The sequence below is a fragment of the Triplophysa rosa genome, linkage group LG15, assembly GCF_024868665.1.
Source record: "Triplophysa rosa linkage group LG15, Trosa_1v2, whole genome shotgun sequence".
NCBI lineage: Eukaryota > Metazoa > Chordata > Actinopteri > Cypriniformes > Nemacheilidae > Triplophysa > Triplophysa rosa.
The window spans coordinates 13,773,799-13,798,150 of NC_079904.1; the positions used below are offsets into that span (position 1 = coordinate 13,773,799).

The 24,352-nt window shown below is 41.3% G+C and overlaps 1 protein-coding gene across 2 annotated transcripts in view; it reads right to left on the bottom strand.

Annotated features, from left to right (window-relative positions):
• Window positions 1–5,297: 5,297 nt before the first annotated feature.
• The window catches only part of jag2b (jagged canonical Notch ligand 2b), a 47,536-nt gene continuing 28,481 nt past the window's right edge, over window positions 5,298–24,352 (bottom strand). The window contains exons 6-26 of one of the 2 annotated variants that reach the window (XM_057352800.1): window positions 21,914–22,044; window positions 21,167–21,286; window positions 20,661–20,774; window positions 18,891–19,004; window positions 17,755–17,868; window positions 17,422–17,468; window positions 16,795–16,971; window positions 13,805–13,961; window positions 13,505–13,669; window positions 12,902–13,015; window positions 12,704–12,817; window positions 12,505–12,618; window positions 12,289–12,405; window positions 12,083–12,110; window positions 11,302–11,387; window positions 10,820–10,933; window positions 10,474–10,589; window positions 9,745–9,996; window positions 9,413–9,544; window positions 7,926–8,076; window positions 5,298–7,347 (exon numbers count right to left, since the gene is read on the bottom strand). In XM_057352800.1, coding sequence (XP_057208783.1) covers window positions 6,833–7,347; window positions 7,926–8,076; window positions 9,413–9,544; window positions 9,745–9,996; window positions 10,474–10,589; window positions 10,820–10,933; window positions 11,302–11,387; window positions 12,083–12,110; window positions 12,289–12,405; window positions 12,505–12,618; window positions 12,704–12,817; window positions 12,902–13,015; window positions 13,505–13,669; window positions 13,805–13,961; window positions 16,795–16,971; window positions 17,422–17,468; window positions 17,755–17,868; window positions 18,891–19,004; window positions 20,661–20,774; window positions 21,167–21,286; window positions 21,914–22,044 — 2,992 coding nt within the window. In that variant the 3' untranslated portion in view covers window positions 5,298–6,832. The remainder of the gene's footprint in view (window positions 7,348–7,925; window positions 8,077–9,412; window positions 9,545–9,744; window positions 9,997–10,473; window positions 10,590–10,819; window positions 10,934–11,301; window positions 11,388–12,082; window positions 12,111–12,288; window positions 12,406–12,504; window positions 12,619–12,703; window positions 12,818–12,901; window positions 13,016–13,504; window positions 13,670–13,804; window positions 13,962–16,794; window positions 16,972–17,421; window positions 17,469–17,754; window positions 17,869–18,890; window positions 19,005–20,660; window positions 20,775–21,166; window positions 21,287–21,913; window positions 22,045–24,352) is intronic. The other variant, XM_057352801.1, reaches the window with a different exon arrangement.

The following is a 24,352-nucleotide window of genomic DNA, read 5'->3' on the forward strand; positions in this document are numbered from 1 at the left end:
TCTGAGGTATGGCGGAAACATGCATATTTTGTTACAAATGCAATCTCTCAAACTCAATTAAATATGTATTTTAAAACAAAAATGTAATCATTAATATTGCACAAATTGTGTTTATCCTATACAAACATGCAAACATTTGATAATTTATTGGTATTTAAAGTTTATTTTTACTGTTGTAAAGTAGAGGGACACCAATTGCCACCGCAAATGAAGAATGACCCTGTTATTGATGTTTGCTGTCCGTTTTTTGACCCGACGGGTAAAAATGACAGGTAGCCTATTTTCATCAGTTATGGATCGTTAGATCTAGAACTTTGCCCGCTTTAAATCCAACACCGAGATAGGGCGGTAGGATTGCACTTATTTGAATAAACTATCACAAATATTTTATTATTAATTAATTTTAATATTTAATTATTTTGGGGGAGAGAGAGAGAGAGAGATGTGTGCGTGCATGAAATACCTGTGCGCGTCTCTCGCTCTCCAGCTGTAGCCACGAGAATCCAGAAGGTCAAAAACAGCGATTACCCCCTCATTGCAGAAGAATAGGCCTATGTAGCGATTCTTTAATGAATTAAATAAGGTTATTTATGAATTAAAGTCCCGGGGAAACGTTGACAACAAGTTTCGGTGCTGTTTCTGTGCGCACGTCCTACCAATGTTTATAGTTGTGCATTAATTTAATGGTGATCCAACTGACTGGAAATACATAAGTTTTAAAGCAAACCTTAGAGCCAGTCAGAATAGAGTATTTAGACAGACCATGGTATAAATTTATGATGTAATGATGTAATTCATATTATTGTTATATTATTTGGGCAACTGTTTGGGTCTGAGAGACAGTACGACTTCTCAAAATAATCTTCAAAACAAGAATTATAAGGCTGATGCTTCATGAAATCATTGAGTTTTAGAATGTTTAGAGGAACATACTGAAGAATTCGACAGAAATGAAATGTACGTTTGAACAATTATTTTTATGGATTACACTTTGGGCTCTGTGGGACTTAACACATAAAAACACTCGACCTCAACAAACCATGAGGGTTAAAGGGATAGTTCACCCCAAAATGCCCTTGTGTCATTTCAAACCTGTATGATTTTTTTCTGTGGAACACAAAATAAGATATATTGAAAAATGTTGAACAACCTGCACAGACATTTCCCAAAATATATTTTGTTTCCAGTGACGAAAAAAGTCATACAGGTTTTGAATGACATGATGGTTTTTGAACGGTCCCTTAGAGTCTACAAGATACTGACAATACAAGCAAAGAGTCACAAAAATGAAGACAAAATTTATTACAAACAGTAAAACCTCAACAATGAATACATTACATCAATGTCATAAAGTCTCTTTCAAGCACTACTTGATATCCATGGGCAGTAAACACCTGTGGATGTTTGAGACGTGAATAGTGTGTATATATTTTGGAAATCTTTCTTAGATGTCTCTTGGATTTTCTTTGTTTATACTTTGCCAAGACAGTGGTAACCCCTTTTTCCATCAGAGCTGAGAAAGATTTATTAGAATGTCAACTATGAAAACATGAAGATTTGGCTTTGTTTTAAAGGAAGCAAAACACTTCCAAAATCAACAGATCAACACATTGTGTTCTTGAGGATTAGGCCATTCTGCTTGTACTCGTCTTCCTTTCTACATTTTCTTCTGGATCAAAAACATTTTACCAGGTCCTGAGCAGACTGGAATTTTCCAGTAGCCCTTAAAGTAACAGTTCACCCAGAAAATTCTGTCATCATTTACTCACCCTCGAGTTCTTCCAAATCTGTATATATTTCTTTGTTCCGTTGAACACAGAGAAAGATGTTTGAAAGAATGTTTGTAATCACACAGTTCTCCATTGACTACCATAGTAGGAAATATTACAATGGTAGTCAAAAGTGCCCCAGAACTGTTTGTTTTCCTACATTCTTCAAACTATTATCTTCTTTTGTGTTCAACAGAACAAAGACATTTATAAAGTCATTTTTCTTAGTCAATGGTGGCCAAGAACTATTTATCTTTCAGAAAAATATATTTCTCTGTGTTCATCAGAACAAAGACATTTATACAGATTTGGAACAACTTGAGGGTGAGTAAATGAAGACAGAATGTTCTTCTTTTATAGAATTGGGTTAACTGTTCTTTTAATACTGTGGGATTTACAAAAACTGGACCACTATTGTGTGTGTCTTTAATGTTCAAGTCAGCCTCCACAATTTTATTCAGTGTTCGAAAAACAATAAGATGGATTTGAGCAAAATGAAAATTTGAAACATTCTTAGCACAGTCGTCTTGAGCAATTTAATTTTCTAAGATCTTTCAGACATATTATGTCAGAAATTCTTGATCTTGTTGGGGTGGTGGCGCTTGCATGGGGGCTCATGACCTTTATCGTGCTGCCAAAGCCATACCCATGAGACTTTGCCACATAATCCATGCCTTATTGCTAGAATAAAGGCCCCTGGGTGGAGTTCATCTGCTTCGTCCCATATCTTGATATGGAGGTAATGTGGAATAAGCACACCAAAGAATGACACATAATGATTCGCATGAAATTCATCAACGTGATGTGTATTTATTTATTTCTATGATAAAAACATACCAGTTATTGGTTTTATGTTAAATAGGCATCATTATGATTATTGGAATAAGTGTCAGAGAAATGACATCTAGATTGGCGTCTGAGATGGGGTCATTTCAGGGATAATCACTATTGATAGTGTTAATAAACTCACTTTCTCCTGTGAGAATTCAGTCTAGGGTCACCAATATCCACCACCTACGTCACCTTAGATACTCAGTTTATGGTCTTTACATTTATAACAAAATAAAAGTGATCTGTTTTATACACAATGGACCACAGATCAATTTGACAATATACTGTATTAGAACCTCCACAGGAAGACTTGGATTGAAAGTAGCATCAAGCTTCCTTTGTAAAGCCCTGGAAAAGAACAGGACATCTGTTCGGCACTACATTGAGATGGACATGAATGCAGTGAGCCCAGCAACTGGTTCACATGGACAAATATGCACTACCCTGATGAACTGAGAACCAAAGTGGGAGGTTACAATCCAAGAGATAAAAAGCTTGGTGAACATCCCAACCCCCATTTTAACCCCTGTTTTGTTTCGAGCCATCGCTGGATTCAGGCCAAAACAGTTGTTTGTTGTGCCCCGACAGACCTAGTGCCAGCCTTACCACAGAACGTAAAGGGTATGATATTACTAAATAAACCCTGTACCCAACTTTTGAATGTTGGGTGTGTATGAAAATTGGACATTTCTTATTTGAGATGTTGTTGACTATCATTGCAACTGTTGATGTGGCATTGGCATTACGGTGTCGGCTTCATATACAATGGTAATCTGAAGCCATACACCCATGTGATGAGCAGGGTAATTTTCTGCTCTCCTGGGGTTTGGAGAACCTCACCAAATCCCACGCTCTTCAAAAGCCCAAAGCTTAAGCAGCACGACAAGTGAGTCAGAATGTTAGATCGAACCATAATGACCCACAAGTGAACATGGTGAAATGTTTCTGTCCATCAATGGATAAGAAACAGCCTAGTCTTAGATAAGATCACAAAATCTAAACAGTGTGGTGACAAACTGTGGACATAAAGACTAAAGAAACATTGTATAAAACCCACCTGCTTAATTGAGCCATTCTAAACCCAGACAAAAGTCTGTGGATTGAGAGCCAAGGGTTGGCAGTCAAATGTCTACATGGGCATTTCTCAAGTGTTAGCAAATACAAACTTTTCTCCCAAATGGGCGACATGAAGAGCCAAGAGGAATTGTTATTCGAAGCATAAGCTCCAAATTGGCCCATATACGGTTTCATAAGTGCATATCTCAATGCTGTAACGGCAAACATTTCATCTACAGATCAATTCTGCAATGCTTGTCTTCTCTTCAAAGGTTAAAGAAACGTGATTCAGCTTGAACAGTTTTGACATTTCGAAGGATCTTGCAGCAACCTGTCGAATACACGCTCTTGACTTTGAAGTGCAAATGCACTGTAATTAGACAAATGGCCAATTTCTGTACGACTTTGAATGCGCAAATGAAGATTGGTGGAGTTTCTCTCGAAGACCAAAGACCTTACAGCAGGCCGACGTTTGGAGACGGGCGTCCTTCAATTTCGGGTCACGACAGGCACAAAATGTTTATAAATGCGTGTGGGTCAGACGTCCTTGACTGCTAAGAAACTCTACAGGAATGTGGTATCAGCTTTCAGACACATGCAGTAGTCTTGTACAGGGGAAACATGAGGATATTTTATAGACTTCATCGCACATGTAGGTCACACATGTGTTGAAATTCTCTCCAATATGAAATAGACTCCCTTTTTAATACACAAGGAATTACCTCAGGAGAACAAAAGGGGATGGCAGTGCACCCCCCCAAAAAATTCTGTCATCATTTATTTACAATCTTGTGTTTGAATATCTATAATTATTTCTGTGGAAAACGCAGGATATTTTGCAAAAATGTTGTTGACCAAACAACACTGCCACCCATTGACTTCTATTGTATGGACACAAAACCAATAAGAAGTCAATGGGTGCCACATTTGTTTGGTTACTCACATTCTTCAAAATATCTTCAAACAGCTCATGCACGTTCTTTGGTATATCAAAGCACTGCTAATATAATTTTAATGGAGTGTGCAAACAGTATGTTCATTTATTTCATGTGCTTTCAGATCGAGCTCACAGCATGAAACATTTACCAATCTGGTTATATATCCCAGTGGCACTGTCGCCGAGCACTCACTGTTCTCATTACGAAACTTTCTTGGGTTTTCCAATTTCGTTCTTTATCTTACAAGTGCTATATTCCCCCACTTTACTTCCATGACCAGAGTTCAATTACAGCATCAGAAACACCTACACCCAACACAACCGTATCCTCAGTGATGTGAAACATGACTCCTGTACTCCATCCCATTAGACTCGGTTACTTACGGACAAAACCATAACAAACTCACTGTATCATAAGTGTCCTCATAAAACATTCAGACCAGATGAAGCCATGAGAACACCATCATCCATTGGTCGGCAAGCGGTCAGCCGAGAACAGGAGACCTGTTACCATTGGCTTTCTGTCTGTGACATCATCATTGGAATCAAGATTTCCTGTATTGATCTGGAGTTGTCCTCATCTCTGGCAGTGGGAAGGGTATTTTTTTTATCGGTAAAATGATATGATGAAATAAGACTTACCACAAACTCAGACTGTGCTCAGACAAACATCCGCTTCAGTACTAAACACGAGCACACAGTGGTTTTCTGGAGCATATTGTTATAAAATGCTTTAATAAATAGTTTGATTTATTTCTAAGAACAAACATAAATTCCACTAAATGAACCAAAGAACTTTTTTCAGAGCAATTCTTCTGTACAAAAAATTACAATTTTTTTCTATTAAAAAACAAAACAAACCCCACCCCCAGCTCCCTTCCGGACATTGAGTTTTGCTTGCTTGTCTACTTGTACTTGTTATTTAACCAATTGTTCAGAACAGTTTTTTTTGCATATAAAAACGAAAGCTGTCCAAATGAAACATTTGACATTAAGATAGAAAGAAATCAAATCATAGGCAGCCATTTCTGAGGCTATCCATTTTTTCTTTGAGTTGGTACCTCAGGCATAAAATCATTGCAACAAAATTGTTCCCTTCATGATGTTTCAATCCAAATAACAGAAAACATGGACATCATTTGACATTTCGGCATCTTTACAAGCATCAAGCAGCATGAACCACCAGCACTTGCCAACAAATTGTGACGTTTTTTTTTTTGATCGGCAAGAGAGGGCTGGTGTGAAAAGGGAACAGGGATTCTTAAGGAGGCGAACACACACGCCACAATACAGCACATAATCTTACATGTGTCTTGTAAAGTAAAAACAAACCCAAGAACATAATAGGATGATCTTTGATTATATTTCTGTTCTGACTGAGGGACGCTGTATACATCTTACAAAACCTGCCATATCAACTGGCATAAATAAAAGGAATGGTGTAAAAAAAAATCAAAAACAGTAATAATCATAATAATTTCAATCATAATAATAATAAAAAAAAGTGACTTAAGTTATTAAATTCAAATATACACAGCGATTTATTATATACACATATTTACACAATTTTTGTCTTTGTTTAAACAAATACCTTGATGGTGATATGGGAGCTGCTCTCTAGACCAGCCTCTCCACTTTTGTAGTGATTCATGAGGTCTACCGCGCCGGTGAGACCCTGAAACCGAGGGGCTTGTCTGAAGGCACTTGCGACCGACTCAAAATACTGTTTTTAAAGAGCATTCAGACAACAGAAATGAAAGAAAAACAAGGCCACTTTATAGGCACTGTAGCCCTCCTCATGGACGACGAGCTCGGTAAGGCAGGCGTAGGAGAAGATGGACATTTGAATGGGGCGACGCAAGAACGGAGACCCCCAAAGCCATTGTTCACCGATGGGTGTGTCCCCATACAGGATCTGCACCAAAAATGGGCCACTCACAACAAAACAAAACCACAACCGTTTGTAAACAACGAAAAAGTCTTTATATGGTTTCTCTCTGGAATTCCTCAGAGTTTCTCAGTCCTGCTCTTAAATCCAGCAGTGACTTTCAAAAACAAAACAAGGCTCGTCTTGGCCTCCATATAAAGAAATAAAACTTCTTTACATAAAAAAAACACCAAGGAAATTTGCCACTTTACCATTCAGCCTCAAAATCTCAAATAAAAATAACAAATGGGAAAAAGTCTAGTTTCTGAGATGGCCTTGGTCTCTACATTCTGCTCGGTCCACTGGCAGAGCTCATACGCAGTGCTCTCTGTGCTCTTGGCCGGCGCCGGTGGCGTTATTGACATTTTTACAGTTTTTGTCCTTTGGGATGAAGCCTGTCCAGTAGTCGGCTTTGAGGGATGGGCTACCCGCGCTGCTCCGCGTGGTGCAGATCAGCTCGCCGTTGGTCCGCGCTGCAGCCTTAGAGTACTTTTGGATGGGACGCTTGCCCCCCTCCGTTCTGCACCACTCCTCCACGAGCTCCAGCTCTTCCTCCTCCATCTCCTCCTCTTCCTCCCCGCTGTTGCAGGGCCGATCCGGGGAACCCATGAGCTTGGCGCGCTCGTACTGCGTGTCCCGGTTGTCCTTGTGCTGCGGCCGCGTCACTGGCCGAAGTGGTTCCCACTGGTTGTTGACGCTCTCCTCCATGGGGCCGCGCTCGCGCCTCTCGCGCTCTTTTCGCCGTTTGCGGGTCCACCACACGCAGACGATGACGCAGAACACCCAGAGTACGCATAGGATCACGCAAAGGATGGGCACCAGGTAGTCTACGTGAAAAGAAACCAGAGTCAGATGTGGATTTTTGTGTCATGCAGAGAAAAACTCAAAATTAAAAACAAAACTAGGAAAAACAGAAATAGGGCTGCATCCCATACAAGTCAATATTATTTTTGACTGTCATTAGATTTTTTTGTGCCTTTTTTCATTATTTTTGCTGTAAGGCGTTAGATTATAACAAAAATGTTATCCCATAAGAGATGCATTCCTCAAATAGTACTTTCCTATAACAGTGTTGCAGAGGTATAACCAGACATTTAACACCGGTGCATCACTTAAAACAAATATACACTGTATATATATTGAAAATAATTATTATAGTTCAAATTAAATGATTACAATTACAAGTACTTTTTTAAATACAGCAGTTGCAATCGTTTCACGCATCATTAAGTGCAGTTTTTGTAAAATCTCTTTTCGTCACAGGTTTATGGCCCCCTGCCCACTACCGCTGGGTCCACAGAGCCTGTCAGAACCTTCCTCCTGTGACTCACAAAGACATCTAAGCTGCACTAATTGGTGGTGACAGGGAACTGACACTCAGTCGGGGGATGAAGGCTCTACTCACCCACTGGTTGGGACATGACCGGCATCTCCACTTTGACCTCGATGACGGCAAGCATGACGGTGCTGTTGTGCCGTCTGGACAGCGTGCCGACTATAGCTCTGGCTGCCTCCTGGATCTGACTGTGGTCTGGCTGCTCATCCTGTTGAAACGACTGCAAGACAAACATAGAATATATATGAGATAGGGATGGAACGGTTCATGAAAAAAAATATTTTGTGCAGATGTATGGCATTTCTGGAGTGTTGAAAGAGAAACATTTTTTACTACTTTATGTATACCGAATCAAACCGGAAACCGTGATCACAGAACCGTAATACCTTGGATTTTGTGAACCGTTCCACCCCTAATATGAGATCATCTACATGAAGTTTCATATATAGTCAGTCCCACTCCCCTTTAGTACCAAGGTGAAAATATTAATGGTGTGTGCTCTCTGTGAACGATTGTGCAAAAGAACATGTTTTTTTTTACCGATACAATACAGATTTTCCTCTGTTACCTATATTTTTTACTAAAGCAATTATTTGTAAATAAACATTTTCATTCATTTCCTTTTTTCATTGACAACTGTACTCAATCTGTATTAAGATGGCATTTATACATCACAAAAAGCAACGTGAAAGCAATTTTCATCAGAAAGTGATTGTTTATGCATTGCTTCAATTCATACCTTCATGATTTCAAGAGTACTCAAGTTTTTAACACACAAAAACCTGTAGCTGTATAAAGCCACCGCCTACAGGTTCCATTTGAATGAGTCAGGACTGGCGTTTAAACCCAAACCTTCAGTCAGTGACTTGTTAAGACAGAGATTTCACTAATCTGACCGAGTGGTAAAGTTGATAGATAAACACTATTTGTATTTAACACACAATATCGTATCGATATAATTCAAAACTTCAGTGAAAGCATCACAATATTTTTCCATTGTTAAGTTTGTTATTTAATACACAATGAGAGCTTTGATTCTTCATTTTTCTAATGGTGTGGTTCATTTCATTGTCTAAGCTTTTTTCATTACTCTAAAAAGAGAAGTGTATCCTAAAGCTACGTCTAAGTCTAAGACATGCTGGAGCCGGTTTCAGAGCTCTCTCAGCGCGTGTGGGTGGAGGGAATGCTGCAATGCAGTACGGCCCGCTGCTGGCCAGTCAACTGAATCTTATTACAACATAATGGGCTGGTTTGAAGAGGGGGACGGTTGGCATTGCTCTTGGCGTCCGGGCATTTCAAGGAACTCGTGAGGAAATCAAATTTGCATCCATTAACAGATTTGTGCAATGACTATCTAGGACCCTTGTGGTTTTGACTTTCTTTTCCAGTGATAACCCATCTTAGGAGGCAAGCAGACCGCTGTGTGCAGGGTACAGATGCATGGAGGATTCATGAATATAAAATGGGAGGGATAGAAATCTCTCTCTAGGTGAGCCGTGTGTGGACAAATGTACAAAGCAGGAGTCGTGTACTTATGAAGGAGAACGTGTACTTACGATGGCAACTTCTACCGCGTCCTGGTTTTTGTAGGAGAGGTCGCAGAGGACCAACATGGCGTGATCTTTTGCAAGGCTACGTGTGGATGGCATGTGCCTCAGCTCTGCGCAGACATTTTCCACTGTTGTTCCCTAGAAAGCACAAGAGTAAAGAAATATTCAGGAAGAGCGTTACTATGATGAATGGAATGTGATGAAACACAACATCAGCTTATCAAAGATTGTTTATTTATTGGTACCATGTAGTTTCTTATACATACGGCATGTTCTTTTTCACATACATCATAAATTCTCATGGGAAATAGACCAAAGTTGCAAAGTAGAATACTCACTGTGGGTAGTTTGTCCCGGTTGAATACAAGGGTGATGCGAGCACAGCTTTTGTCCAGATACGCTGTATTGGGCTCACATTTGGTTTGAATGGTTTGGGGGGCTTCAGGGCTGGAACAGAATCCCCATTGGTTGCAGGGGGGAGAGAGACAAGTAAGGAAGTTGTGCTCCAGGCATTCACGACCTCCTGGACAGGAGTGAAGCTCTCGCCCTGGCGTCCCTGGCAAGAGGCACGGCCGGCGCCCACACACCACCTGAGGGAAGCAAAGGTCCCACAAACACATATACATGAATAATAATACATATGCACACAAAGTTATTAAACCATTCTTTGTTATTATAATTTTTTGAAGTAAACTCATCAAAATGACAGAACAACATAAACTGAACCATGGGAATTTTGTTGTGACTAAAGATGCTCAAATGTAACAAGGTTTGATTTATTTGGGTTTATAAAGTAGTCACGCATTGCCTAGAATCTGTAAAAACTTACTCTTAGCATATTATTAACCTTTTTTTTGAGGTATGATTGTATAATTGTACCATGCTTATTATTCAGTATAAATCATTCATTTTGAAATTTACTTTTGTAATGAAAGCAACTAATAAGTTGGCACAGTTTTCTTCTTCTCTTCAAAATTACTATTGAATATGTAAGCATATGCCCTCCAATCAAAAGCTTTTGAAGTCGATGAGAAATCGGTTGCGTACAAGCACACACACACGCTTACCTTTGTGCAGTCCACTTTGCCGTTGACACACTGACATGTGTTGCATTCTTCTTCCCAACGGCTGCCGTGCGGGAACTGGAGTCCAGCATAGTGACACGTCTTCCCAATGCCGATGACTGCGGCACAACACAAACACAAACACCGTAAGATCAGCGCCAGCTCTAATTTAAGAGCAGAAATCTATCCCTTCTGGAAAGATTTCAGTGACAAAGGTCAGGGCTCCTACACAGATGCTGCATGCCTGGCATTTCTTCAGCTCTTGAGAACCATATTTAAGTACCTCTTCAATATTGACAAGAAACATATTTCGACTATGTTTAATGAATTAACTTCTTTGGCTTCTTACAGACTTGGCATCGAGGTCCGGTACGGCCGAGCGGACAGTCGCATCGAAAGGCATTGATTTCGTCCACGCAGGTGGCGCCGTACGCGCAGGGCGATGACTGGCACTCGTTGATGTCTGGTGAAGCAAAAGAGAACATTTGCATCAATGCAGCTGTCGCCTGCGGAAAACTGTCAAACTGTCGCTAAAGTTACAATCGATAAACATTTTAGCCTTTTCTCAAAGATTGATTCGTGTTCCCATGGCTGTACCTTGGAAAATGAGGCCGGGGAAATGCATGGAATCCTAAAAGACTATTTTCTATGTCAGAGCCATCAATGGAAAGAAGAGACAAGAGGAATTTTTCCACTGGTTGAATAATTTATCTCCTCTTTCTGTCGGTGGGTGAGGGCTAACCTTTGACCCCTGAGGAGGTCAAAGGCCGCGGGATGCTCAGTAATCCACCGCCACCTTTTTCCACACATCCATCCCCCCGAGATACTCACTGATTCGACAATCGGGTCCGGCGAATCCAGGGGCGCACTCGCAGCGGAACCAGTTCACCCCGTCCACGCAAATTCCCCCGTTGTAGCTGCGGGGAGATAAAAGAACAATTGGGTTAGTAGCGACGCGAGACACAGAGTCCAATAAACGTGCTCAAAAGAGGAAAAGGGGGAAGGGCACGGAGAGGAAAGACCGCAAGATAGAGACGAAAAAGGATGCAAGGGGGTTAAAAAGCCTCATTCCGTTTATCAATACCCAAACCTTTCAGATGCAAATACCGCCTCTGCCTCCTTGCTGGGACGCCCACCCCCTGCTCCCGCCCCACCTCCCAAATCCCTTGCTCTCAGGTCAGCGATAAAGAAAGGCAAGGGGACCAAGGAGGCTGGGAGAAAAAGAGCCTGCCCATCCCCTCCTCCCCGCACCACTGGGGGTTCTCTTCTAGGGCCATCAGCTCTATTGTGCTCCCCATTAAAACCAGCCCGGGGTCTCCTGAGCTGTCGGATTTAGGGGTGATATAGGGACATCTTCTCCTGTCTTTACAACCAGCGTCCCCCTTGAACCGCACCCGCCTACCCCCTAGTGTATCCGCTCAGAGAGAATGGGGGTGATGCCGGCGTGGAACAACAGGCAGAAAGCCACATTAGAAGGGTCATTCCTAGCTGTCTATGTTGGACAGCGAAGGGGAGGGTCGGTACAGAGGAGACAACAGATTTACCAGCAGCCCTGGGCGGTATTGAGTAAATAAGAGAAGGGAACACTGCGGAGTCAAAGAATTATTCTTACCAGGGGTGAGGGTTGCAGTCATTGGTGTCTGCGAGGAATAAAAAGATTAAAAAAAGAAAAGAGAACCATGTCAGTCAGCATTAAACCTCTGCGTTTTCATTTTAAGTAAACGAACACTTTTATGGATGATGTCTGCATTCCAGCGTGTGCACACAGACTTCCCGTCTGTGTGCAGACGGGAAGTGTGAATGGGCAAAATGACTCACTCTGAGCGCAGGTGGGTCCTTCCCAGCCGTCTTTACAGATGCAGGTGAACGTGTCGCCGCCACCCACACACGTTCCTCCGTTCAGGCAAGGGCTGGATGCACATGTGCTGTTCTTTGCTGAAGGAGAGAGATGAGAAAAAGTTGCAGAAAGTGAGACGGTCGGCGAGACAGCGGGAAAACCCGTAATCCAGTTTAAAGTAGCAAAAGTCTGCTCACCCGTGTTGCACGTGCTCCCACCCCATCCGGGTGGGCAGGAGCAGCGGAAACTGTCTCCGTGGTCATAACAGGTCCCTCCGTTACTGCACGTGCTGGCATCACATTGACTTTCACCTGCACGCAAACATCAAAACATTAGCAGTCAGTTCACATACGCGGCAAGTCTGTACTAGAAATCAAAAGAAGGGTATAAACTCACGCGAATGGCAGGTCTTGCCCTTCCATCCGTTGGCACATTCACAGTAAAAGTCATTGACCAGGTCCACACAGTGGCCGCCGTTCTTACATGGGCTCCGACCGCACTCGTTCACATCTGAGCGTAAGAAAGAAAGGTAAGAGAGACGGTATAGAGAAGGTCAAGAGGAGGAGATGAGGAGGATGAAGATGAGACACTCACTGAGGTCGCAGAGTTCTCCTTCCCAGCCGTCTGGACAGAAGCACTGGAAAGAACTGATCCCGTCGATGCAGGTACCTCCGTTCTGACATGGGCTGTTCGCACAGTCATTGATATCTGTGTACGTGACATATAACATGTGAATAAGCTTTTTTATTCAACATCAAGACAAATACAAATATCATGGTTACTATGGTGAGACTGGTAAATTTGTGGTTACTATGGTTTTACTACAAATAAAACCGAACAACTATGGTTACTATAGTTAAACCATGTTAAATTTTTTGTAAGGGCGGCAACTGATCACCATTGTAATTACTTTTTGTCGGTAGAACAAAAAAATCAAATGAGAAAATATGAAATTTATGCACGTATAATCATAAAAGTAAAAAAACAATACACCAATTTTAATCAGTTAATTAATCAGTTGTTAGCATAAATAAAATATCCTCGTTACGCATAAATTGTGCAAATTTTCCAAAAAAAGCGAAACTGATTTTTTTTTAGAAATAAACTATTGTTGGACAACTAGTGAACCGTCATACGGTCTGAAACATATAACATGAAACAATACAAAGAAATGTATCAACAGAAAGGATGACTCACTCTCGTGGCAGTAGGTTCCGGTGAAGCCAGACTCGCACGTGCAGGTGAAGTTGCCGCCGGGCAGGCTGATACATCGGCCATGAGGACCACAAACATTAGAACTGATCTGTCGCACACCCCCATCAGAGCTGTTACTCGCCACGGCAATCGTACAGCTGTCAATCACTGAGAATACAAGCGGGAAATCAATCAGTCACCCAATGACAAACTGAGATTCATAAGCAACCTTTTTAAACGAATATCTTGCTAAAATATAGGGTATCTAAAAGTAAGCCAGTCTTTGTTGAGTAAAGGCTGTACCTTGGCAAGGGGCGGTCTTGCAGTGGTCCTTGTGGTTTTCACAGGTCTTGCCCTCGTAATCTTCAGGACAGGCGCAGTAGAAATCGCCGGGCAAGCCGTAGCATAATGCTTTATTCTGACACGGGTTCGGCTCACAGGGGCTTGGGTGAGTCTCCAACTTAAAATAGTAAAAAACAAGAGAGGGAGATTGGGTGAGTGAATGAGTTAGGTCTTTGGTTTTTAAGTCCAATCCTCTTAAACTGTAGAGATAAACAGTCAGGTAAGCTGTGGAAGGCTCCCATAAGCCTACAGCTAAAGCAGAAGCACCATTATACTCACACAAGAGACCAATCAAAACAAACTGCACAGCTAAATTTAGCTCATCCTTCCTCGCTGACTGAACATAGTCAACTGGGACGAGGAACACTTTTGCACATCTAGTTCTTCCTCTGCCTTGGCCTTGTTCTTCTAAATGTTTTAAAATTGAAATTCACACTCAGAAAAAATGAATAAGCATTATTGGTTTCTAACTTTAGCTGACATACATTGTTTAATTGTTTAGTAATAATGCTTACATATTAGATGTTTCAAATTTATTTATTCAAAGATTATCAGCACAAAAATTCTAGTAAAACTGTTTAACTTTAAAGAAACGTTTATTTCAGAAATTTCTACTGACTTTGGCTTTAATAACAGCATGTGCTTGAGCTAAAGCAACAAGTTCGTGCGAAACCTGATGATCCATAATGAAACGACATTTAGAATTCAAATTTTGTAATACTTTCCACACATAATGCAATTACTCACAATTTGTAATACCACGATACAAAATGTGGTGGTTATAACATAAAACAGGAATTTTTGTTACTTTTTAGGGGAAAAACTCATAAAAAGTCATAATACTAACTTTCCAAAATTGCATAAATTGTGATTGTTTTATTCAAATAAAACTGTCAGCTAAACTCGTATGACCAAAATAATTTTATTCTTACAATTTGTTTAATTTTATTGACCATTAAGATTTATATCACAAAGACATCATCTGTTTTGCTGTTGCTTCGGTGTGTTCTTACATAAAAACACCTGGGGCCGGATTCACAAAATAATTCTTATATTTTCTTAAAACAAAATATAAGATTGTTCTTAAAATAAATTATAGGAAGCTCGTGAGAATGTTCCTTCTTAAGAGCATCTCAAATACTTTTTTAAAGAACATATTTTTTTTTATTTTATAAGAATAAAATATAATAAAAAATAAAATAACACATGGTTTGTACATCATTCTTGAGAATTTTTTTTTAAAAAGCCTTAAGAAGCTTTTTCGGGAATACAAAACACTCCTAACTTTTTTCTTAAATTCTAATTTGGCAGTTAAGAAGAATTTTCTTTTTAAGAATGTTTTGTAAATCCGCCCCGTTTCCAAACCGCTGAAAAATTAAAGTGAGCATCTGCAGCTTTCCATGACCTCCTCACTGTCCCAAATTCCCATTTTTCCTCACAAATGCCTCTTTTAGCGAAACAAACCTCTGGGGAATTTAAACAACGTCTCTAAAGTACACATCATCCCAGCTGCCATGTAAGGTGTGGGTTCCGACCGTAAGCCGTCTCTAGCTTTAAGCTGGTCATGTCTGCTCAATTATTTAAAATACATATAGACACTATACGTATACTGGAAGCTAAAGAGCATATAGCTGGAAGTGATGCAAGAGACGTGTAGACCAGACTTTGATCATCATTTAATGGATTTACTAAATCTGAAAAAAAAAACCTTGTAGGAGGTTTTTCCAAATAGTGGTATTAAAAAACTACACCTTGTTTTTAAAAAAGCGATTCTTGGCCTTAAAACTAAAAATGACCATTGGGCTGCAGTGAGATGTTGGATTGACTGTTTGCATTCTAAAGCATCTAGATGAATCTGATCCTAGACTACAGCATGTAAGATTCTTTGTCAATATCAACTTAATACTACACTGAAAACAGGCATAACAGATCAAAACCTTCCCTTATATACTCTACATTCTCCAAGACTGTAGATGTTATTGGCATGCCAGGCATGAATATAATGTCCAAAAAAATCAAGGCCTTCTTTTCCCAGACTGAATTGTGGGCAGCCAGCCAGGACGCCAAGAGAAGTGTTGCCTCATTCACTACAGCTTATTTTTAGTCCGCATGGTAAACCGAGACTGGCTCAAGACCAGTGTCCAGAACATCTATGGAGGTCCATCTTTAGCCTGCCGCTGGACTAACACTGGCTGCAGACCAGTGATAACAGCAATAATGACCACAAGAAAAAATACCCCTGCCCTCCACCCAAGCCCTGCTCTAGTTACCGTGGCGCACCTGTGGCCGAATAACAGGCTTGATCTGCCTTACACCAGGGCTTTAAAGACACATGCACGCAACGGCGAGGGAGGGTGGGGTGTTTGGTTAAAGACTAATTTAGTCATGACAATGAGCAATGAGGTGCAAGGAGAACATGAATGAAGGAGTGACACAGTAGTAAACCAACGGCTGAATTCTAGGAAAAATTTGGACTATAAATGGCCTTTCGAACAGGGCGTGTGCACTCGAAATCTGAGCTACGGTGCTCATACCCACTGTCCACTTCCTACACTATTAATTCCAACCCGAAGTACTCCAGAAGGTACTTCAGCAGGTCCAAGAAGAAACTTGGAAAGGAACCTCTTTCTGTATCGCCCTCTCGGTTTAATACATAACATTTCTGACTCCGAAGATTGCGAATTTAAATACTGTGAATACAAAACAAAAATAAATTGTTCGAAATATTAAACGCATTTAGTTCCTTTATGAGGAATTCTATTATAATATGATTTAAAAGGAGCGCAGCTCTGGTTTGTGTTCATGAAGAGATACACGATACCTAAAAGGCACACACACTTCTAGATATATTTATATATACTATAAATAAAAGCCTAAGTCAGCCTTAACAAATCCAGCCCCAAACCATGCCCTTATTCTGAGGAAAAAATGTAAAAAGTAAAGATTCTTACCTCACAGAGCATCCCTTCGTAGTTTGCTGGGCATTCGCACACAAAGCTGTCCAAAAGCACATGGCAACGGCCGCTGTTCTGGCATGGCCCGCTGGCACATTCGTTCCTCGAGACCTCACAGTGCAAGCCCACAAAACCAGGAGGACACTGACAGTGGTAACCTCTGTTTACCAGCTCCTGCAAAACGACACGCATTTAAAGGAACCGTTCACTCGAAAATTCTGTCTATTTACTCACCCTCGAGTTGTTCCAAACCTGTCTTTGTTCTGATGAAAACAGAGAATGATATTTGAAAACATGCTTGTAACCAAACAGTTCTTGGCCACCATTGACAACCATAGCAGGAGAATAATGTTTGTAACAGTTCTGAGGCACTTTTGACTACCATTGTAATTTTCCTACTATGGTAGTCAATGGTGGCCAAGAACTGTTTGGTTACAAGCATTCTTCCAAATATCTTTCTCCGTGTTCATCAGAACAAAGAAATGTATACAGATTTGGAACAACTCGAGGCTGAGTAAATGATGACAGAATTTTTACTTTTGGGTAAACTGTCCCTTTAATAACACAATCAATAATCAATGCTAAAGAAAAATAACAGCTGTTTCAGATCTTGAGATCTTGTACCTTGCATGTGGCTCCGTTCTGGCACTGTCCATGGCAGCCATTTAAATCTGCAGTCACTGGCGAAGTAAAGCAGACAATTAATCAATGGCTAAGTGGAAGAACAGCAGTCAAGAACAGCTGAAGATGCAATCAACTGGAATTAGATGAGCTCGGTAAGTGTGCTGAAGGTGGAAAGGTTAGTTTAATCAACACAACAAGGACAGAGACCCAGCATGCAACAGTAGCCTAAGACAGAGTACAGAAGCCTACAGTGTATCAAGTGACCGAGGAGGAAAACTGGTTGTGCTGAAAGATGGAGTAGGGAAGCGGAGAGTAGCATGAGAAGATACTGACTGATGTCACAGTTCTGTCCAGCCCATCCTTGAAAGCAGTCACAGTGATATCCACCAATCATGTTTTTGCAAGAGTGAGCATTAACACAAGGCTTCCCCACACACTCATTTGCATCTGTGAAAGTCAGGGAGAGAGAGTTTTTGGTAGATTCGGTTGATTTTCGAAGGGATGGGAGACCAAAGAAAGACAGGAAGAGAGGGGCAGAGGAATTGGAGATCTTGTTTTGTAACCCCACCACCATTAAGCCCATTGAAAAGAGCGTTGGCTTGAAATTCTAACAGTCACGCAGATGCCAGTTTGCTTCACTTCCGTGTGCTGATCAATTACAGCTTAACCCCGGACCTGCTTCTGCTCATCTCACCTTTATTAGCTGATGGGGGATAAATATTGATGACCTCACAACACTGTATTGGTATTCTCATACCAATATTTCATTGGTATTGGTTCCAAAATCACAAATTTGATATTTATAAGTCCCCGCTGAATCCCACCCCCATTAGCTGACCACAGCAGGTGCCAATCCCCTTCAGGAGGCAACGGCCCTTACAACTCGCCATAACAAAAACTGGTGCTTATTAGGCATTTAAAAATTCATCAGAGACCCCTAGTGAGGTACGCTCCGCTCCGCTCTCCAGCACACCTGTCCTCTGGGAAACATTACACCCCATAGCTCAGGCCTGGCTCTTGTGGATGAAACCCAAGCTGGAGGCTAAGGTTCGAAGCGTAAGACGAGCAGCCCGACTCCTCTTGCCACCCCACGCTTGTTTACAGGTCACAATCCACTTCCTTTCACATTTATCACTTCCCCTGACGAGAGCCGAGCACTATTGCGAGCAGAAGGGCGATGGAAAAACAACACACCGATACTTTGGCGCCTGCAATGGGCTAGCTGATCTAGTTGCATAGCCAGGTCTAAGGTAATCCCGACATGTTTCATATGCATATACTGTATAGTATACAGCCTAAACATGCAGTGTTGACTTGTTTCAAGACACATGGCGTATTTATAACAAACACACAACATATCAACCATTTGGATGCACACTTGACCATTTTTCAATAAACGGCAATGCAAAAATGAATATGAGTAGATGGAAGGAACATTAATAAAGAGCGAGCGAGGATCTAAATCTTACCGATTTGACAAGTTTTCCCGACCCACTGAGGAGGACAGACGCACTCGAAGCCATTGGATAAATCGATACAGGTTCCACCTTGTGCACACGGGCTGGAGGCGCATTCATCCATGTCTACGATAAAATCAACAGAACACAAAAAATCATGTTACGCACTTTAACACTATATTACCTAATACTGTTACATATAAAATTATGTGAAAAAGCACTCGACTATTTGCAAAACGAAACTGCTTTCATGAGGTCTACAAGAATGGATTTCAGTTACATCTACATAACATTCAAACTGGACAATTTTACACCCAGCCTTGGTGTGGGAGCTGTTCACCACCCACCACAAATATAAGATAGCGAATCAGACCTTCAACACCTGGTTAAAATGATAAAAAGGCTCATTTATAAGATAAAGAGTCAAGAAAAGAGAAAAATAAAGAATCTACACTGCAAAAAATGACTTTCTTTCTTCGTCTTTTTTTCTTGTTTTCTAGTAAAAATGTCTACAAATTCTTGAATCAAGATGCATTTTCTTGATGAGCAAAATGACCAAAGAAAATAAGTCTTGTTTTTAGTCAAAAAAATATAAAATTTCAGTGAATTTGTGCTTAAAACAAGCAAAAAAATCTGCCAATGGGGTAAGAAAAAAAAACTTGAATTAAGGTTTACCTTTTTCTCAGTCACTCAATTCAAGATTATTTTTATTACTTTTATTATGAAATATGAGACTTTCCATAATTTGTCTTCAACTATGTCAGTTCAGTTGTTTTGGAGGGCAATGCCTAACTTATCCTTAAACCCAGTATTAAAAACAGCCAAAACAATGGTAAAGCCGATTATATTACTGGAGCGGAAAAACAAGAGAGAGAGTGTGTCAGGGTGTTTAATAGAGAGAGCAGTCTTTGGCAACCTGGATTATATCAAACTCTAATCGTGTTACTGGAGTAAAGACAGATTAGCTGCTATTAAATTCTAGATCTCTACAGCTTTCATACAGGCACAAAAACTGAGGAGCATTCAAAATTTGGGAGAAACAGTGAAACAGAAACAAGTGATATTCCTCCATCCTATAGTGTTACACATATTGTGTTGTTACAGATGAGTGGGGTGTGTTAAGGGTCAGACATGGAAGTGATGAAGAAAGAGGCGGGGGAGGACCTTTTTAGGGAAAATGGGTTGGGAAAGGGGTGTGCGGCTATCCAAATTCCAGCAGGGGACCCTGTTGTTGCTATGACGATGGAAACACAGCCCCATATGTGTGGTGGAGGACGAGGGAGATGCAATGTGGAGGGATTAAAGAATAGTGTGAGAAATATCCAAATGAAAAACACTGGAGGTGAGAAATACAGGCACATTTGCAACAGACTAATATTGAGCTCTGTTGTGCCAAAGCGGGACTGTTTGTGTACAGAGAAGAGTAGTCCAAAACACACTGTGTTCTCGATTTGTGAAGCCAAATGCTGGTTTAAAGTGAAGCCAGATTATGCAAATCCCCGTCTCCATGATCGGTATCACCAGGGTATAATCCGAGCCCCTCTAAGAGATCAGCTCTGTGCCATCCAAAGGGACCCCGCTGCGTTGCCAAAATCCAGGATTGGCTTTTCTTATACCGGACACATCTCAGCATGAGAACCGGTCGAGGGGCCCGCCGGCCACTGCATCTGGACACATGTTGGTGGAAGGGGGCGAGGGGGGTGTGTGTGGTCTAGTAACTTTGGTTTTCAGGCCATGTGGACTGGTTATAAGCAATGGCGGGAAATATAAATGTTTTCAAACCTTTAGCGCAGGTGGGTCCCTCCCAACCCGGTGGACACTGACACTCAAAACCTGAGGAGACTTCATGACACGTGCCTCCGTTTGCACAGGGGTTGGACACACATGCATGCTCAGCTGCAAAACACAACTGTATGTCAAATACAGACACAATTCTTACAAGAGAACTTTTCAAATTCATCACGTTTCTACCCTCGTGTAATTTATCCTCATGTATGACTTGCTATTTTGAAACACAATAGAAGATAATTTAAGAAATGGTTTTGTGTCCATACAATGTAAGTCAATGGGGGTCAATCTTGTTCGGTTACAAACGTTCACCAACACATCTTCTTTAGTGTTCTTCAGAAGAAAGTCATACAGGTTTGAAATGACATGAGAGTGAGTAAATGATGACAAAATGTTCATTTTTGGGCGAATTATCCCTTTATTCGTCACCATTATGAGATAACCTAGACATTTCCATTAATGTCACGTCAATCTCTTTCAATCCATCCTCATACTCTTACCTATTTCACAGTTCTTTCCGGAGTACCCTTCGGGACAGGCACAGTTATATTCATCCGGCTCGGAGTTCATGCAGGTCCCTCCATTGACACAGGGGTGGTGCGTGCCACAGTAGTTCAGATCTACAAGAACACAAAAATTACCATGACTTCATATCAAACAAAGTGAATTGTGCTTATGGGCTATTTCTTGGAGCAATGACCCCGAGTATTCATCCAAGAATCTCATTTTTACAGCTGTTAACATTTGCACTTCAGGTGCAAACAGGTGACAAACCACTGAGGGATCCAACATGCCTTGTAAGGCGAGGCCGTGCACATAAAAGCTGGTGAATAAATAAAGAGGACAGTAGGCACCTCTCGGCTGCTTCTCATTCTTAACAACCTTCCAGGATGCACGCTGACCGACAGATCGGATATCTGAGCTCCACTCCAATCACAACCACGATATCCAGTGAGTGCATGTTTGCGCGTACACTATGTCACATGACACACTGTGCTGACATTGCAGCCAACAAATCAGCCCAGCGTAAGATGCCGTAATTCTGTTTAACACGATGATATGAATCCGCCGCTCTGGCACCTCTATAGCTGAACGTTTGCGATTACTGGAGAACTACGGGCTTAGGGAGTACACGACCATCATTTATCCGGATCTGTTGCCGACCACGTTATGGGTCAATTCCAGGTTGACCTCAATTTCTCCAAAATAACTAGGTCAAATGCGGAGTGACGCTGCGAGACCCTTACCTTTATTGCACAGAAGACCGCCCCAGTTTTTCTTGCAGGCGCACTGCCACGGCATGAGGCACGTCCCGTGTACGCAGCCGGGGTATGGCACGCACTCGTCGCAGAACTGGCCCTGCCATCCGAAGTTGCACCTGGAAAATAACACAAGCATGCTATAACTTTAACGGCTGAAGCAACAAGCCCGTGACATCTTAATGACAGACAACAACAAACATATAGCTGCACATCGGCGTGCCGACACCTAATCTTAGGACGGGTCGGCATTCCAGGGCGACAAAGGTTAAGAACACTTTCACAACCGTGCGCCACTTCCCCCATGGGCGGTTTGGTGGGCGCACAGAGAAATGCTGGTGATGGGTTAACTAATCATTGCTTTACAGCAGCGCTCCGCTATTCCAAGGACAGTGGTGTTCACTCCGCCACACCCCCCACCCAGCTGTCTTGTCATTTCTGAGCAGGCTATTTTAAGACAGCTTTCCTGCAGAAGAGGTATGGGCTGACTCCAGCTGCCGAGCGGAGAGACGCTGTCTGCATATCTTTATCTCGGTGTCTTGAAGAGAGAGAGAAAGCGAAACAGCGCAGAACTAGCCCAGTACGTCTTCTCCAAAAACCTGTACGTCTTTTATTGTGGTGGTACCATGGTATCAGATCAATATACCATTCCCTTGTGTAGCTTACCCATATATCATGGGTTTTACAAGGTCCTTCAAGGAACACCATTGTACATGTCTACTAATGTTACATTGTATTTGATATTATACGAAATCACATTTGAAATGCAAACTCAAACAATGCATTTATAACCAAGAAACACCGCAATGTTTTAGCTTAGGACATTAAAATGAAAGAAAATTTGAGTAAAACATGTTTATACAAACAATTTTGCTAATTGAATCTAGCTATAGCTTACATATATACCATCTCATAAATTCTCTGCATGGAGGCATCAATTCAACTACACTTCTCAAATGAGATCTCAGGGCCAGCCCCTTTGGGCACAGATCTAGAGGCTATTTCAGAGGCTGTAATATTTACACCAGAGCTTACACAGCCTCGTGCTGCCCAGAAACAACCTTTGCTAGTACTGTATGAAAGAGCATGTAGGCAGTAGAGTGTGTGGGGAGAGTCTGAACCCTGCCTGTGCATGGGGGCGTTCGGCTCTGTGGAGCACTGCCAAACATAAGCTTGCTCACTAACTCTCTGCAAAGAGAAAGTCACGTAGGATGCATTTACTATGTGTGTTAGGACATGTCCACTACAGCTATGGAAAACACCTTAGAACTCAAGCATTAGCAAAGTTCTGTTACGTTATTTCGCATTTGTTTACAGAGGCCGCAAAAAAATATTTAGCCTCTTAAGCCACATATACAGTAGAACTGAACCTGAAAACAAATGACGCTCAAGTTTTTCTTAAAAGTAATGTCACATTTCTGAATCATTTTTAGTGATAGACTGACACATCACAGTGGCCGATAATATCAGGATCGTCCGATGTATCTTTAAATTCAGTTTAGCGATCAGTTCAGTAAAATGACCAATCATTCGCTTTTTAAAGGAATAGTTCACCTTCAAAATGAAAAATCTGTCACCATTTTCTCACCCTGTTGTCATTTTACACCTGTGTAATTTTGCAAAACACAAAAGGAGATATTTCGAAAAATGTCGGTAACCGTTGGTCCCCATTGACAAAAGCAATGCAAGTCAATGGGGACCGACGGTTTTTGGTTACCGACATTTTTCATTTTTTGGTTACGGAATTTTTATTTTGAAGTGGAACTATTGCGACCCACTGGTGCCAGTATTGGTTAAATATGATGCAACACTTCATTCTCCAACCTCTTCCTTCTCAGGACAATCAAGCGAGTGACGTCAGGGAAACGAATCACTGCATCCTGAAGAAGAGTGATGGTCACAGATGTCTACAAATTCTCCAACACTACTTACTGGCCTGTTTTAGCCCCCCCCCATCTTGGAGAATTTGGCTTTTCTGATGACTAAACCCACCAGATTTCACAGCAGGTGAATTAAATTGAAGTATCTGCACATTCAAAACAGTGTTGAGGATTTTTTTGGAGGGGGATCCAGAGTGAGTTGTTGTCAAAAGATTCCAGCCTCTCATCAACATCTATAGTGCATTCCTGGTTTACACCTCTTGATCCATTCTTTACCTGCCATTAAAATCATTTGGCATGAAACAGTGATGTTTTAAGACTTTTTTCGTGCCAAATGCTAAGAGCTTTTCCTGTGGCGGCTGCGTTAAGCTACAGGAAGAGACTGAATGGGAAACGTGATGTAGTACGGTAAGGTGGATTCCCAGCTGAGGTCCAGCACAGGAAGTGTTACAGCTTCCTGAGACAGTCGGAGCAAAATCCAAACATTCCATTCGCTTTAATTATCATCTGACGATAACTCGGAGAGGCAGCATTTGAAACACATGGC